Raw genomic sequence first — 14,651 nt, forward strand, 5'->3', positions numbered from 1 at the left:
TTAGTCCTGCTTTCAGCAGGGGGTTGGACTAGATACCTCCTGAGGTCCCTTCCAACTCTATGATTCTATGATTCTATACCGCATAGGCTCTGGGGAGCAGCCCTGATGAATTGGTTCGATATTCCCTGAGCAGATCCTGAAGGAGTCCGAGCCATTTCCTGGCTGGGGTGGAAACGTTTCACTGTCCACTGCCCACCCACGCAGGCAGGGATCCTTGTACCAGCCCCTCCCCCCTTAAATTTCAGCTCTATGCCAAACAAGAGCCTCTGGCAGGTTAATATCCCTTATACTCCAAGGAGCCTCAGACTCCCAGGCCAGCTGCTTCGTGCTACTCTCCAGAGTCTCAGAGCCAAATCCTCAACTCAGGCTCGTAGGTGCAGCTGCACTGAGTTGGGTGGAATTGTGCCCCTTTACACCAGGTGAGGATCCGGCCCATGGACTCCGGCTCTGTCAGGGAGTCTCCTGGAGGATAGTTTTGCCTGAAACAAAGGCAGCGCATCCTGCAGCCCTGGAAGGTTCAGAGGCGGTGAGGTACACATGAGCGGTTGAGATGCTCACCAGGCTCTGAACGCTACCTGCGAAAGGTCTGTCGTGCCATGTGCGCCAGGCACCCAACCCCACCCTTACTGCGGGAGGAGGCTCCGGGGAGGAGGCTGATTTTCTGGCATGGGATGTGTATTATGGAGTGATTGGATTGTCCACTGAGAAGTCCCCACCCTTCCCCCCGGATGTGACAAGCTGAAGGTGGCTTCACCTTAAATCTACCCCATTCCCTGATTTTACTCCTGTGCCTGCTATTGCCTTGTCAGGAGGCTGTACGTGGCTCTGGCCCGCCGGTGCCTGATTTCTGAATGCAATGAATAAATGGCAGGATCTAACGACCCTCACTGCTTCTGGGTAAATGGGCTGATGGAAAGACGCCCAGGGCCTGCTGCTCCCAGCCCAGTCTGAGGAGAGGGCATTTGAGCCCATGCTGCTTCAGTCCCTGCTTCAAAAATCCAAAACGGACTGCCCACATGAGAAAGGGCTACTCCTGTGAGTAAGAACTACTCCCTGGGACCCTCAGGGCTGCTGTGAAACGGGTCATGTGCTGACACTCTCCCCAGGGGTGAATTTTCCATATGCATCATTGATTTATATAAAGGCGTTATCATATTCTCTGCATTATCCCCTCCCATTCCCTATGAAGTCTAACATAGTTTGTTTGTTTTTACTGCAACTTCACAGTGAGCAGGTGTCTTAATTGATTAATCTACAAAGGGCATATACAGTTTAATATGCTCAATGTGCAGCTATGGTCAAAAAGCAAAGGAGAGCTTAGGATGCACAGGGAATAGATGGAGAGTAACACAGAGAACAGAGCAATGCCTTTATATAAATCAGTGTTGCCACCTTATCTGCGTACTGTGTGCAGCTCTGGACACCCCATCTCAAAAAGGATATTGCAGAACTGGAGGGTGATCAGAGAGGAGTATTGAGAATTATCAAGAGCCCATAAACTCTCCTGTGAAGACTGGATTGTTAGCTAAAGAGGAGACAGGTAAAGAGGGAATATGATACACGTATATAAAATAATCAGAGGTCTAGAGAAGGTGGCTTAGGAAGGTCTCTTCTCCCTATCATAACACAAGAACAAGGGGAGATTCAATTCAGTTAAAAGGTGGTGAATCTGAAAGCGATAAAAGGAAACACTTTCACAAACATGTCATTAGACTGTGGAACTCACTGTCACAGCAAGTTGTAGAGGTGAAGAATTTAGCAAGACCAAAAAAGAGATTCAAGAAGAACAGATCCAGAGGGGTAGCCGTGTTAGTCTGTATACAGCAAACACAACAAGAGTTCTGTGGCACTTTAAAGACTAACAAATGTAATGAATATCAGAACTAATGACAACAAAAATCCTGGAAGGGATATTACACCTCGTGTTTCAGGGCGCAAGCCAATTTCTAACCATCAGAGAGAGGATGACCCCGGGCAGATAACCTCTCATCTGCTACTGCTGGGGTTCTTACACCTTCCTCTGAAGTATCCTTTTGGACACTGAGCTAGATGGACCTTGGGTCTGAGGCTGTTTGGCAATTTCTATGATCCTATGGACCCCATGCACCTGCATTCCCAAGCCCCTATTCTTACGATAATTATGGTCTTAATGCTGTACATCAGACTCCAGAATAAAGGTATGTGAGACCTTTCCAGAATGCTTTGGATGGAGCATAAGAGCTTCTTTAAGAAGGTATCAGGTTCCATGCCAAATCTGATTATCTCCAACTCTTGCTAAAACAAGGTTAGATGCTATTTGCCTCCCTCCCTTGTGCTGTGGAAAGAGAAGGAAATTCATTACAAAACTCATTGCTGCTGCACATCAGCAGTTCAAAGAGGAGATGTTTCTTCTGCACATGAAAGGCCATGGCCCAGCCAGACTTGCCGAGTAGGACTCAGCCCATTTACACCTTAGTCTGTCTTAATCTTCTGGGGGAGATCCAGTTCTCTTTTTTAACATAAGTAGAAAAGTCGGAGCGCAGCCAGGCAGCCTTTATGCATGTGGGTTAGGATCTCAGGGTTAAGCCTATTGCCATAAGAACGGCCATACTGGGTCAGACCAATGGTCCATCTAGCCCAGTAGCCTGTCTTCCAACAGTGGCCAATACCAGGTGCTTCAGAGGGAATGAACAGAACAGGTGATCCTCAAGTGATCCATCCCCAGCCAGCATCTGCAGAGGCAAGTCCAAAAGCAAGTGCCAGTGTCCATCCATGTTTGTGTGTCCTCTCTTACTATGAATTGTGTTTCATTTCACTATATGGGGGGCCAAAGTCATCCCTAGCGTAACTTCACTGACTTTGATACCCTGGCTGTCCACTTCTACAGGGATGCCTGTGAACATATATCAACTGCATCCCCTGGGAACGCTGGAGCATGCAAGCACAATGATTGTGCAGCAGACAAAGGGGGAAGAGAGGAAGGAACAAGTGTGATCACTGAGCCGGAGATGCCCCTGTCTTCACAGGGAATTCATCAGTGGCACATGCCCATCTCAGTCTAACAGGCAATCTCTGCTCAGGGGCCCAGAGTGGGAGAAGGCAGCCCTATAGTGCCAGCCATGGAGGGATGTTCCTCTCTGAGCCTGGAGCCAAAGATCAGTTTCTCATTGCGCGTGTGAGCTGGGATCACTAATCTAGTGCCTAATCCCACGTTTACACCAAGGGCTGCTGGAATCCAAGTAACTTCCCATTATTTTTCATAGATTCCGAGGTTAGAAAGGAGCACTGCGATCACCTAGGCTGACTTGCTGTATAACACCGGCCACAGAACTCCTCAGGAATAATCCCTAGAGCAGATCTTTTAGAAGAACATCCAACCTTGACTTAAAAATTGCTCGTGATGGAGAATCCTCCACAACTCTTAGTAAATTGCTCCAATGGTTAATTACTCTCACTGTTAAAAATAAATATGCCTTTCCTTCACCCCCAGAATAGAAATGGCAAACGCTGATCACTTACTCACAAAAATCAGAAGCCCTTCCATGTATTTCACCTGCGTCCCAGCAGCTCTCAGGGCTTATCTACACTTAAAACGCTGCCGCAGTGCTGCTGTAGTGCTTCAGTGAAGATGCTACCTACGCCAACAGACGACTTCTCCAAACTGCGTAACTAACCCACCTCCCTGAGATAAAGTAGCTAGGTCAATGGGAAACTTCTCCTGTCAGCCCAGCGCTGTCCACACCAGAGGCTAGGTCAGTATAATTGAGTCTCTCAGGAGCGTGGATTTTTCAGATCCCAGAACGACAGTTATTTCCTAGTGGAGACCAGGACGCACGTATTTCCCGGTCTCTGTTTGCTGCAGAGTCCATTTAACCACCTCTGGGAAAGCTGGCTCCTCACGTTTGCATGCTACTTATTAAGGACATAGCAGCTGCCAGACCGGCGCACAGCAGCGAACTATCTAGCCCTTTACTCCATCTCCGACAATGCCAGCACGAAGATGGTATAAGATGTAGAACCATCTGTCCCTGCAGTAGGTCACACCCTGGGCTCTGAAGCACGAGATTTAATGTCCCTTCCAAAATGTGCATGGGCAACAATCACGGTAACTCGGGATAAACTTGATATCCTTATCAAGAGCTAGTCTCCACTGCAATCTTCGGCTATGCTTACGCTACAGACCTGTGCCAGCAGGATTATGAAGAGGAATGATCCCTGACAGGCACAGCCATGCCAGCAAAGCACCTAGTCTAGACACAGCCCCACTAGCAAGGCTGTGCTTTTACTGCTATTGCTTGGTTCACTCGTGGGGGGCAGTTTTAATACAATAGCAAACGCTCAGCTTTGCTGGTATAGCTGCATCCGCACTAGGTGTGCTTTGCTAGTGCAGTACACTGGTATTCCTACACCCGGGAAGCACTTCTAGTGCAGACATGGCCCCAACGTTATTAGCAACAGGCTTCGCAGCCCAAGTACCTACAGAGCAGAAAATGACACTACTGTGAGAGCAGCAAGAAGAGGTGAGATGCCAGTGGCACTCCGGCAGTCACGGTGGTGTCTGGTGCTCTCTCTCATGAGTGGCAGGCCCTAGCACGCACTGGGAAATTCCCCTCTATAAGAAACCAGGTATTGCAGCAATGCAGGTACTCTTGATTTTCCTGATGGATCTCACAAACTCTGTGGGAATATCATGTTTCAGCACAAGCCAGCACAGAAGGGGAAATTGTTTACTTAAAACCACCCTGGCTAAGGACATTTAAAGCACTGCTATGGATATGATCTTCTGTAAACTATATGTAGCAGAAGAATAATCTAGGATGGAAGCAATCTGGTACCCTGGGCGAACTTTGCTTGCAGGGTGAACTGCCAAAGGTTCAGAGGTTCAGCATGCCCTAAAAGCTAAAAGTTCAGATGCTTCTCCGATGCTTATCTGTTTTCAAACTTCTTTTGTCTGGAGGCTGGGCAGGCAGATAATGTCACAAGAACAGGCTCTCTCCTGAGATTTCCAGTGTAACCTGGTTTTAGTCTGGTCTGAAATACCAGCTCTTTGCATCCTGAATGAAACTAGGAAGAGCACAATAAAAATCCCAGCCCTTCTCAGCATGTAAATAGATAAGCTGCGTCTTTCAAGGTGCACTGTCTAGTCAGTTTCCAAAAGTGAGTCTGACCTCGTTCCAGTTGTTGGCTCTGCCCCGAGCCCCCTGCCACTGGCTATGGTTTCTACAGATACATTTTTTGTACTTATAAAGAAAATGTTCTGTCCTGTTACTGAGTGAAAGAACCACACACAGAGAGGAAACCAGGACCCCTTGGGGGCAGGGACCGTCTTTTTGTTCTGTGTTTGTACAGCATCCAGCATAATGGGGTCCTGGGCTGTGATTTGGGCTCCAGGGTCTACTGCAATACCAATAAATAAATAAGGCCGAGATCCTGCCAATGCTTACACACGAGTGACTTTACTCACATTAGCCCCATTGTGCTCAACTGATTGTTCAGGAGAAACAGTGAAACTGAGCAGGCACAAAGTGCTGACAAATTCACAAAGTAAACACCTTGAAAACCAGAGACAAATACTTTTTTTCTCTAAGTTCTCAGTTCTAGTGATCAGTTTCTTTTCACAATAGCAGGTGAAATATTTTCAAAAGGATGGTGTCTGTCCCTTTAAGTTCAAAGAGACAAGATGGGTGAGCTAATGTCTTTATTGGACTAACTTCTGTCCGTGAGAGACAGAAGCTGTTCCAATAAAAGATATTGCCTCACTCACCTTGCCTCTCTAATATCCTAGGACCAACATGGCTACGACACCACAGTAAACCATCTTTCAGTTTAACACATTTTGGACCTCCCCTTCTGTGTACACTTTAGACAGCTGGCAGATTGGTAATTGCTTTTTAGATGCAGAGCACCCACAAATCCCACTGAAGTCGAAGGGAGCTGTGGGTACTCAGAAAGACCTTTGGAAAAGAAAAATAAGCCATGCTATTGACTTCAGAAAGGACTGGATCAAGGCTTAGCCTGGGTGAGAGATACCATCACTGGATAAGATTTGCAAATGGAATCTATGACAATGTAACTAATTAGTGATAACTGGGCAATTAACAATTACCCATGTTTGCATACAATGCAAGATAGAGACACCAAGTAAGTTATTTTCTTCAGAGCCCACAGTAAACCAGAATGCTCTATGCTGGAAAACCCATGAGCATATATGTTGTGTGTTTGCTTGGATTGTATCTTCCCCACAACCTTGGCGATTTACCGGTTAGACATAGCAGGAACCAGTAAAACAAGGTGGCCCTGATATTTAAAAAAAAAAATAAAACGGCTTGTGGATTTTTGTCAGCTTTGTAAATAAGTGCTGGAATATTCTGCAGGAATGCCTCAAAAGAGGACAGTTTACAGTGATGCAGTGTTGGGAAATGCTGCAGTGTTTTATAGAAGATGAATGTGACCAAACTGAGCTAAACAACTCCCATTGAAATCATTGCTTTTATCTGAGTCTTGTTCATCCAGTAGTGGCTGAACAGCTGGTATAAGCACCTTTAGGCAACAAAAAGTTTGTTTCCTTCCACTGAATAAATTAATTACTTTTTGAGTATGGCACCCAATGACTCTGAATATCAAATCCATGAGCCTCATCCCAAATCTCAGGACCTAGGTAGAGTCCCTAGTAATAGCTCATTGACTCCTGCTTCTTTCCCCCATTGCTGGCAGGCTGGAAAGCTGTGGGCTTGTCCACAATCTACTTTTCCCACTTTATCAACATGACATAAACCCCTAGGGTAGATTCACCATGTAAAAATTTACTGGCATGGATACAGCTCATCCTGATTGGACAATCTAAGGTTTTGTCTATGCATGGAGTTAACCAAGGGTTATCTAAACAGGAACAAGGTGCTTGTAGTCTAGAATAAGAGCATGCACACATGGAGCTCTTCAGGAATAGCTCTTCCTGAAGAACTATGAGCAGACAAGCCCAAGAAGAGTCTAAATTCTGCTGAGAGGTTACAACAGGGTTGAAGAGAAGGGTTGCAGACTAGTACTAGAACATGCAACTTGGTATCACTCCCCTGGAGTGACACATTCAAACTGAGATTGTGGCCCTTGAAATTAAATTGCTTTCTGCAATTTGTGTAGCAGTGCAGCTGTACTACTGTGGAGTGTAGGCTAGACACTTGGTACAGTAACACAAGGAGGTTTTACCCTCACTGCAGGGAATCCACCCCCTTGAGAAGCAGTAACCAGGTACAGGAAAGAATTCTTCCATACCAAGCAGTGTCTACACGGGGGATGAGGTCTGCTCAGCGCAGCAGGGGTATGAATGGCCCCCTAACTCTCAAAGCTATTTACAAAGGCAAAGTCTTATGATTTCATTTCACTGAGGCACAGCCCTGCTTAGCATGGGACAGAAGATGCTGTGGCAGCAGTCAGGGTTATTCCGAGGAAGAACACAAGGGAGGCAAATCCTCTCCACGGAGTCTTCCATTCAGCTCTCCAGCTATGCAGTTACTAGCCCTAGTCAGCCTCACGCCTGGCCTGCTCGCTCCCTTTCTAACGCCATGGTAGCCCTGCAAGGTTCCCACCCTGGCTGCACAACACAGTTTTAAGCCCGGGGGTCCCAATCTACACTGCGGGACAGAATAGGCCCCGATTACCCCTAGCAGGGCGCCTGCCCCGACTATCACCGGGACACCACCCACCCACCCATTTTATAGAGGGCTGGGCTCGGCTCGGTCCAACTATATAGACCACACGAGCGTGGGAGACGCGGGACGCCTGCCAAGTGGGCGTGGTTTCTGCTATATGTGGAGGAGGCGGGGCTCGCGGCAGCTCTAGTCTAGCCAGCCCGCGATCAAGTGCACGGCGCTGCACCTAAGATTGGCATGGAGCGGGGCTGCGGGTGCTGCGCGCTCTGCCTGCTCGGGGCGCTGGCTCTGGACGCGGCCGGGCTGGCGCTGACGCTGGTGGGGGCGCTGGTGCAGCCGGCCCGCGCCGGGCGGCCCTACGGGGACTGCCTGGTGCTGTCCGGGGCGCTGCTGCTCTTCGTCTCGCTGCTCTGCTGGTCGCTGTGGTACGCGGGGAACCTGCGCGGGGTGCCGGCCTCCGAGCTGCCCCTGGGCGCCCGCAGCCCCCTGCCCGGCCCGCGCTCCAGCCTGCTCCGCCTCGCCAGCAAGCTCTCGGAGCGCCTGTCCCAGCGCCGCCCGCCGCTGCCCGGCCCGGCCCCGCCGGTACCGGCCCCCGCCTGCGCCCGCCCCGGCTCCCTGGAGCTGCGTCGCCTGTGCGCTGCGGAGAGCCCGGCGGCGCCCGGGGAGCGGCTGGTGTGAGACTCCGCCCGCAGAGGCAGGTAACCGCCCGTGCCCGCCGCTTGCCGCGCCCGGGGCTGGGTCCCGGTGGTCCCGGCCGGGGCGCAGGGCTGGTGGCCGGCTCAGGAGCCCTGGGGCGCTGTGGGGGGATGCGCGGGGGTGGCTGCCTGGCACGAGCTGCAGTGGGGGCCTGGAGGGACCTGGCTGTCCTCCCTGTCCCCCTGCTCAGCCCGCTAGACCCTGCTGCCTCTGGGTGTGAGACTGGGAGCAGGGTGCAGTAAAAGAGGAGCCCATGGCCCTGTCTCTTTAACCCGTTGGTGAGCAGAGATCTCTGCACCTCACCCCACTCCCAGTCCCATGGCCTGGGAAAAGCTACTCTGCTGAGGGTACCAATTCCTGGGCTGACTTGAACCAAACCCAGGGCTCCCCTCCCCTGTGCGGCACGGCCTGTAGCTGTCTGACCCGGGCATGTCTCGCATAGGCGCCTTGCTACTTTCTTCGGTGTCAGATGAATAGATGGCCCCCAGGTGACCAAATCTAATTGTGGCCCACTGTAAACGGATATTGTTCTAATAGTGCAGTAGGGGAATGGAGGCTTTAAGTGGCATTAGAGAGCATTTCCTGAAGAGAGACAAATGCATCTGTAATTAAGGCCTGGTATTAATGCTCATTTATCTCCAGTGCTTTCTAGCCGCTGGTGTCAATCCCAGTGCACATTATGGTTTACAGTGGTGCCGTGGGCTTGGCACCAGCAAAGCTGGTCCTGGTGTGAAACTAGCCTTGAGGAAGCAGTAACAAGCTGGAGCGACTAACATAGTCTCTTATGCCTGTGATAAGACAGTCAGCTAGATAGAGAGCTCCTGCATTCAGACATAACTTGCCCTGGACTGCGCCTTGAGGGAAAGCCCAGGGTTGTAACCAATCAGCTCTGTTACTCCAGGAGGAAGGGTCAGTCACCATTTTCCAGATGAATCTGTCTTTAATGGATTTCTTAGAGTGTGGCTAAATGTAGAGTTCTTCAGAAATTGCTATTCTGCTTTAAATTCACACCCTACCTTATTCCAGGATAACGTCTGTGTGTAGCCAAGCCCAGAATATTTTTCAAATCTCCTGGGATTTCTGCCTAGTGAGGAAGGTGTATGCTTCAAACCAATTTGTAAAATCCTTGACAGCCTGTGGTGTAATGGGGACTTGTCTCACCTGGTTTCCAGCTGCTTGTTAATGGCTTCGGCTGGCATACGAATGGTGCTGATTTCACATGCAGCTTTGGGAGATGTCACTGTGCTGCTGGACTTCCCCTCCTACACCCCTGAGGATTGTTGAAGCAGCAGGGTGCAGTGAAACCAAGTGCTTCATATGAAAGAGAAATTGGAGCTTTATACAGTATTCCTTTACAAATTGGTGTCATCCTAAATAGAATAGGTCACAGATTGGGAGGTTCCTACCTCCTCATCTACATAGGTATGTGGAGCAGCTGTCATGTTAACGAACTCCAGTTCTTTAAGGAACCTTTTCCTAGTTCCACTTCCCTGATACACAATTGGAAAATGTGCTGAGTCAAAGACAAACATTGAGCTTTAAAGCTATTTCTAAGCCCTTTTCCAATTTCAGTGTCTTTGGATGTAGATCTCGTGTGCAGGCTATTCGATTAGTTTTTCACTAGCATGTTGGATAGTGTTGCCTGCAAAGGGACAATGATAAGCACTAATATAGCACCAACATCTCTTCCCTACTTGTTTATCACCTTTAGAAATATTAGGAACATCCCTTCTGGTCTAAGCTGTCCTTTTCCTGAAGGACCTACAAGGATTGGTGCCTGTGCTTGCGAGCACTCAACTCAACAATAGGTATAGGGACACTGGATTTAACAGATGGTTTGTTAGTCATTGGAGTAAATCACATTTACACACGTTCTAAAACGTCTGTCCCCTTGATGGTCGTGCTAATGATTCTAGTGATGTCATAATCTCACTAATTCTCCAGTCGCTGGAGTCTTCCAGAGCAAACCAGACTGGAATGCATAGGGTTTTGAAAGCAGTTGTACAGGTGTGTTATGGTGGAATAACCATCTCCCTCGAAGGGCTGCTCTACCTGGGGGATTTACATTGGCACAGCTACACCTCTTGGGTGTGAAAAATCCACACCCCTAAGAGATGTAGCTATGCCCACTCACCCCTGGTGTAGATGGTCTGCTAGGTGCCAGAAGAATTCTTCTGTCAACGTAGGCCTGGTCAACACTAGAAAATTAGGTCGGTTTAATTATGTGAGCCGGGGTGTGAAAAATCCAGTGTAGTTAAGCCAGCCTAAATCCCCATGTAGACAGCGCGAGGCTGAGAGAAGAATTCTTCTGGTGACCTAGCACCTACCTCCTCAGAGATGTGGCTCACCTATGGCGATGGGAGAATCCTTTCCGTTGGTATAAGTAGCGTCCACGCTGCAGTGCGACAGCGGCGCAGCTGACGTGGTTCAAGTGCAGACATAGCCTAACTCTGATAGGCATTCTTGCAATGAAACCCTCTGCGCAGCCAGAATCCACGGTGGAGCTGACCATTCGGATGTACGTCTCACAGCTTTAAACTGGCTTTTGAGAGCACATGCTCACCAAAGCTAGAACACCCTGCAGCACTAGCGATTGGCCTCGGCTCATCCTGCACGATAGCACATTCCTGGCATTCTGGCTGGATGATGTTGGACGTGGAGAGCAGGAGTAAACTGCTTCAGGCACACACAGCTTCTCCTTGCCCCCAAGTGCAAACCCTTCTGGCCAGCAGACTCTAGTCTAGACAGTCTAAACATTGCTAAAATAACAATTCTGAGTGGGTAAGTCTGTGGAGATGCTGTTTCTGGTAATGATTGCTTCTTCCATCTGCCCTGATGCCTTCCAACACTGAACTAGGTAGTGCTTCAGTAGCGGCCTTTGAGTCACTAATGTGTAACTTTGGGGATATATGAGTGGAAACCAATAAAGTTGTATCTTTTCTTTCTAGAATACCTGGAAATACTGTCCTCACACATACTCACCACTGGTGCTGAATCTTCTTCAGCTGGAAGAATCCTGGTTGGGATCTTCAAGCTGCGTCCAATGGAGGACGCTCATTTTGCAAAAGACTGTTCTGCTGAAGTGTTATACTTTGCTGCCTTTTAAAACTGAAATCTGCACCCATGTGCTCACTGACCTAGGACATGCCCTCATACAATAGGGATCTTTGTCTCTCGAGACTGTTCAATGACTTCAGTATTGCATCTTCATTAAGAATTTTCACAAGCTGAGCCTTAAGTAAATTTTATTTATTTTGTATGCCATTATTTTTATATTCCCCAGTAGGTATGGCATCCTCTGTGTAAAACGTTTACCTTTTGTATGTGATGTCTTAGTCCCAGATTGAGACTTGTTCATTTTAAGTAATATTCAGTGATTCTTTTTATGTGGTTTCCTAATGTTTACAGGCATTGCAGTTTAATTTTCATCTGTAGTTTACATAAGAGGATTGGGAACTTGAGTTTTTTAAATGTATTAAAAGTATATTTATCAAGAAAACATTGGATAATTTGATACGTTACTCACAGCTCTGTGTGAACTAGTCATGCAAAATGGTTATTCCTAGAACTTATGGAAGGGAATGAGATGTATGAGTCTTACGGGAAACCTTGTATGTGGTAATGAAACTAGACTGTCATAATATATTAGCAGAAGGCTGAATTAACCTACATTCAGATAGTTTCTCTCCACACACTGTTAACTTTTGAGTGCTTGACTCTGCCACCTTAACTCTCCCTTACTGGGGAAGCTTTTAAATGTAGTTTTAAAACCGATTTTTCTAAGGCTGAGAATTGTCAAAGGAGGGTAGATTTTTTTTGCAGGATTAGCCAAGTTTTAAATCCTTGCTCCAAATCAAGGGGTGCTTTTGCTTCTCAACAAAACTGCTCTAAGAATCTTTGACGGAAGTAAAACCATGTATTTTTTCCCTCTGGCCTTGTTCTTGGAAATGGCTGAACTGATGCTAAAATATCAAAAGAAAAAGAGCCTGTGGTAAAGCGCTTCTGTGGAGAACTTCTGGCTGAATAGCTGGAGTTTGGCCAAGTTATTAGCAGTCAAATAAGATCTTACAATGGGAAGAACTAGGTAATCTTATCTAGGGGTAAGGCTGCCTGCTCATCTGCTAAGGAACGGTACCCTGGTGAGACTGGGGTGCATGTACTGACCTCTCCAAACCTTCACTTCTTGCCTCACTTCGCTCCTAACACTGCAGAGTAGGTTAGTAAAGACACAGTAAGTGAAATAACAGAAAAGCAAGAAGTGCTGCTATTTTTTAACTCTAGCTGGGGAGGAAGAGAGGCAGGAAAGGAGACAGCAGCATAGATTCTAGGGCCAGAAGGGACCATTTTGATCATCTAGTCTGACCTCCTGCATAACACAGGCCAGAGAATGTCTCCCAAATAATTCCTAGAGCAGATCCTTTAGGAAAACCTCTTATTTTGATTTAAAAATTCAGTGATGGAGAATCCACCATGACCCTTGGTAAATTGTTCCAGTGGTTAATTATTCACTGTTTTTAAAAAAAGTGTTCATTTCCAATCCAAATTTGTCCAGCTTCAGTTTCCAGCCGTTGGATGGTGGAAGACCTTTCTCTGCCAGATTGAAGAGCCTGTTACTAAATCTTTGTTCCCCTGTGGGTACTACAGACTAATCAAGGGTTCTTCCCCACTGCCCATCCACACCAAAAGAGTAAACAGGCCTTGCCAGTGCACCAGGCTCCTCAGCGGCTGCCTCTGCTGTTCTGAGTCTGACCCAAGCTCTTGAGATGCAGTTGCAAAGCCCAGTTGCCTGTGTGAATCCTCTCTTGCTCTGCCCCTGAGGAGGGCATCTGCTGCCAGAGCGCAGATTACCCCCTAGAACAGCTGGGCTGGGTGGAGGTTTCCTTGGTGGGAAATCACTTCCACCTTAGATTCAGCTGCTGACCCTTGCATGCAGCAGGCATATGGCAGGGCATGTCATACCGTAGAAGTGGGGGCTTCCAGTTAGAGCTGTCACCTGAGATGAGGGAGACCTGCATTCAATTCCTGCTGGGGGGCCTTGGACAGGGCTTTTAGGCCTAGATTTTTAACTGATTTAGGAGCCAGCAGATGCCAGGGTGATTTTTCAGGAAATGTCTAAGCACCTTTAATAAACACATCTGCAGTCTTTGCTTCCCTTTGAGTAAGAGGCAAGAGCCCCTCCTGCACCCCTCCCAGGGGCTTTGGAGAAGCCTGCTATCTACAGCTTTAGGCACCTAAATGCCTTTAAAAATCTGCCTCTGAGTCTCTTTGGCTCTGTTCCCAATGTGTAGAAGTGGGGGGGGGGATGGACTGTCAGGATAAAAGCGTGTGGCAATCAGCAATGGCCCTCATGGGGCCCTGCAAGTTCCTGGATCAATCTATTCATATAAGCAACGAGAGTCTGACCAAGTGGGTTTCTGCCTATGAAAGCTTATGCCCAAATAAATGTGTTAGTCATTAAGGTGCCACAGAACTCTTATTGTTTTGTTGAAAACAGACTAACACGGCTACCCCTCTGGATCTCTTCATAGAGGCGTTCCTGCAGAAATAGGCAGGACCTTGGCTCCATCTGGGTTCTGAGCGTGAGGCTGTGCAGGAGGTGAGCTCGGTGAACTGTTTCCCCTATGTAGGGAGGAGTGTCTGGCTAGCAGGCTCCTGGGAGCGAATGCAGCAAAGGATGATGGTGAGGAGGGGTGCATGGGAGGATGAAAGAGCAGGAGAGATTAATATTGTGTCATAGTGTTGCTCCTCTTAAACAAAAAAAACTGTAAATGAGTATAGTGTCCAGACTGGGCAAGAAGCAAAAGCAGGGAATATGGGGGAGGAGGGAGATGCTCCACATGGATCAGAGGCTCTGGCTCAGGCTGAGAGAGCCTGATAAAGGATGTACTGAAAACTCATCAGTCAGACAGTATCCTGGGTCACCTTCGATTTAAATATTTCCCATTCACATTTTAAATGTAAATAATACCAATAACCAAATCAAATTTGTTCGCTTTGGACTTTGGGTGCAGCTACAGATAATTTAGGTTAGTGAAGAACTGAGAGAGACACACTGTGTGATGGAATCAAAAACGTTACTTCAACTAGAATAGTTGGTTAAAGCAAACAGGAATTACAATACAACCCCACACTGCTATTCTACTCACATTCCAGGATGAAATAGTTTATCCAGGGGTGATTAGTTTTTGGATAAAAAGAATGGGTACGTAACCCTTGGTAATCCTTTCTCTGGTGGCAAGGTGAGGGTGGAGGCATGCACTAATCTAAAATGAGCATGCTACTCTTACTAGAATCACTAACAATAACGCCCTTTAATGAGTTAGCATTAAA

At 47.8% G+C, this 14,651-nt stretch overlaps 1 protein-coding gene across 2 annotated transcripts; it reads left to right on the top strand.

The window, feature by feature from the left end:
- Positions 1–7,816: 7,816 nt before the first annotated feature.
- Positions 7,817–11,943, top strand: LOC137152921 (transmembrane protein 238-like). 2 transcript variants are annotated; one of them, XM_067547871.1, is made up of 2 exons: positions 7,817–8,323; positions 11,270–11,943. In XM_067547871.1, exon 1 carries the CDS (start codon positions 7,863–7,865, stop codon positions 8,301–8,303), a length of 441 nt encoding a protein of 146 aa, XP_067403972.1. In that variant the 5' UTR covers positions 7,817–7,862; the 3' UTR covers positions 8,304–8,323; positions 11,270–11,943. The 2 variants fall into 2 exon arrangements, with proteins under 2 accessions (XP_067403972.1, XP_067403973.1); XM_067547872.1 differs by having other exon boundaries at positions 7,817–8,319.
- The last annotated feature ends 2,708 nt before the right edge of the window (positions 11,944–14,651 follow it).

Source organism: Emydura macquarii, unplaced genomic scaffold (assembly GCF_026122565.2).
Source record: "Emydura macquarii macquarii isolate MOO-44397 ecotype Brisbane River unplaced genomic scaffold, CSIRO-AGI_Emac_v2 contig_1230, whole genome shotgun sequence".
Classification (NCBI taxonomy): domain Eukaryota; kingdom Metazoa; phylum Chordata; order Testudines; family Chelidae; genus Emydura; species Emydura macquarii.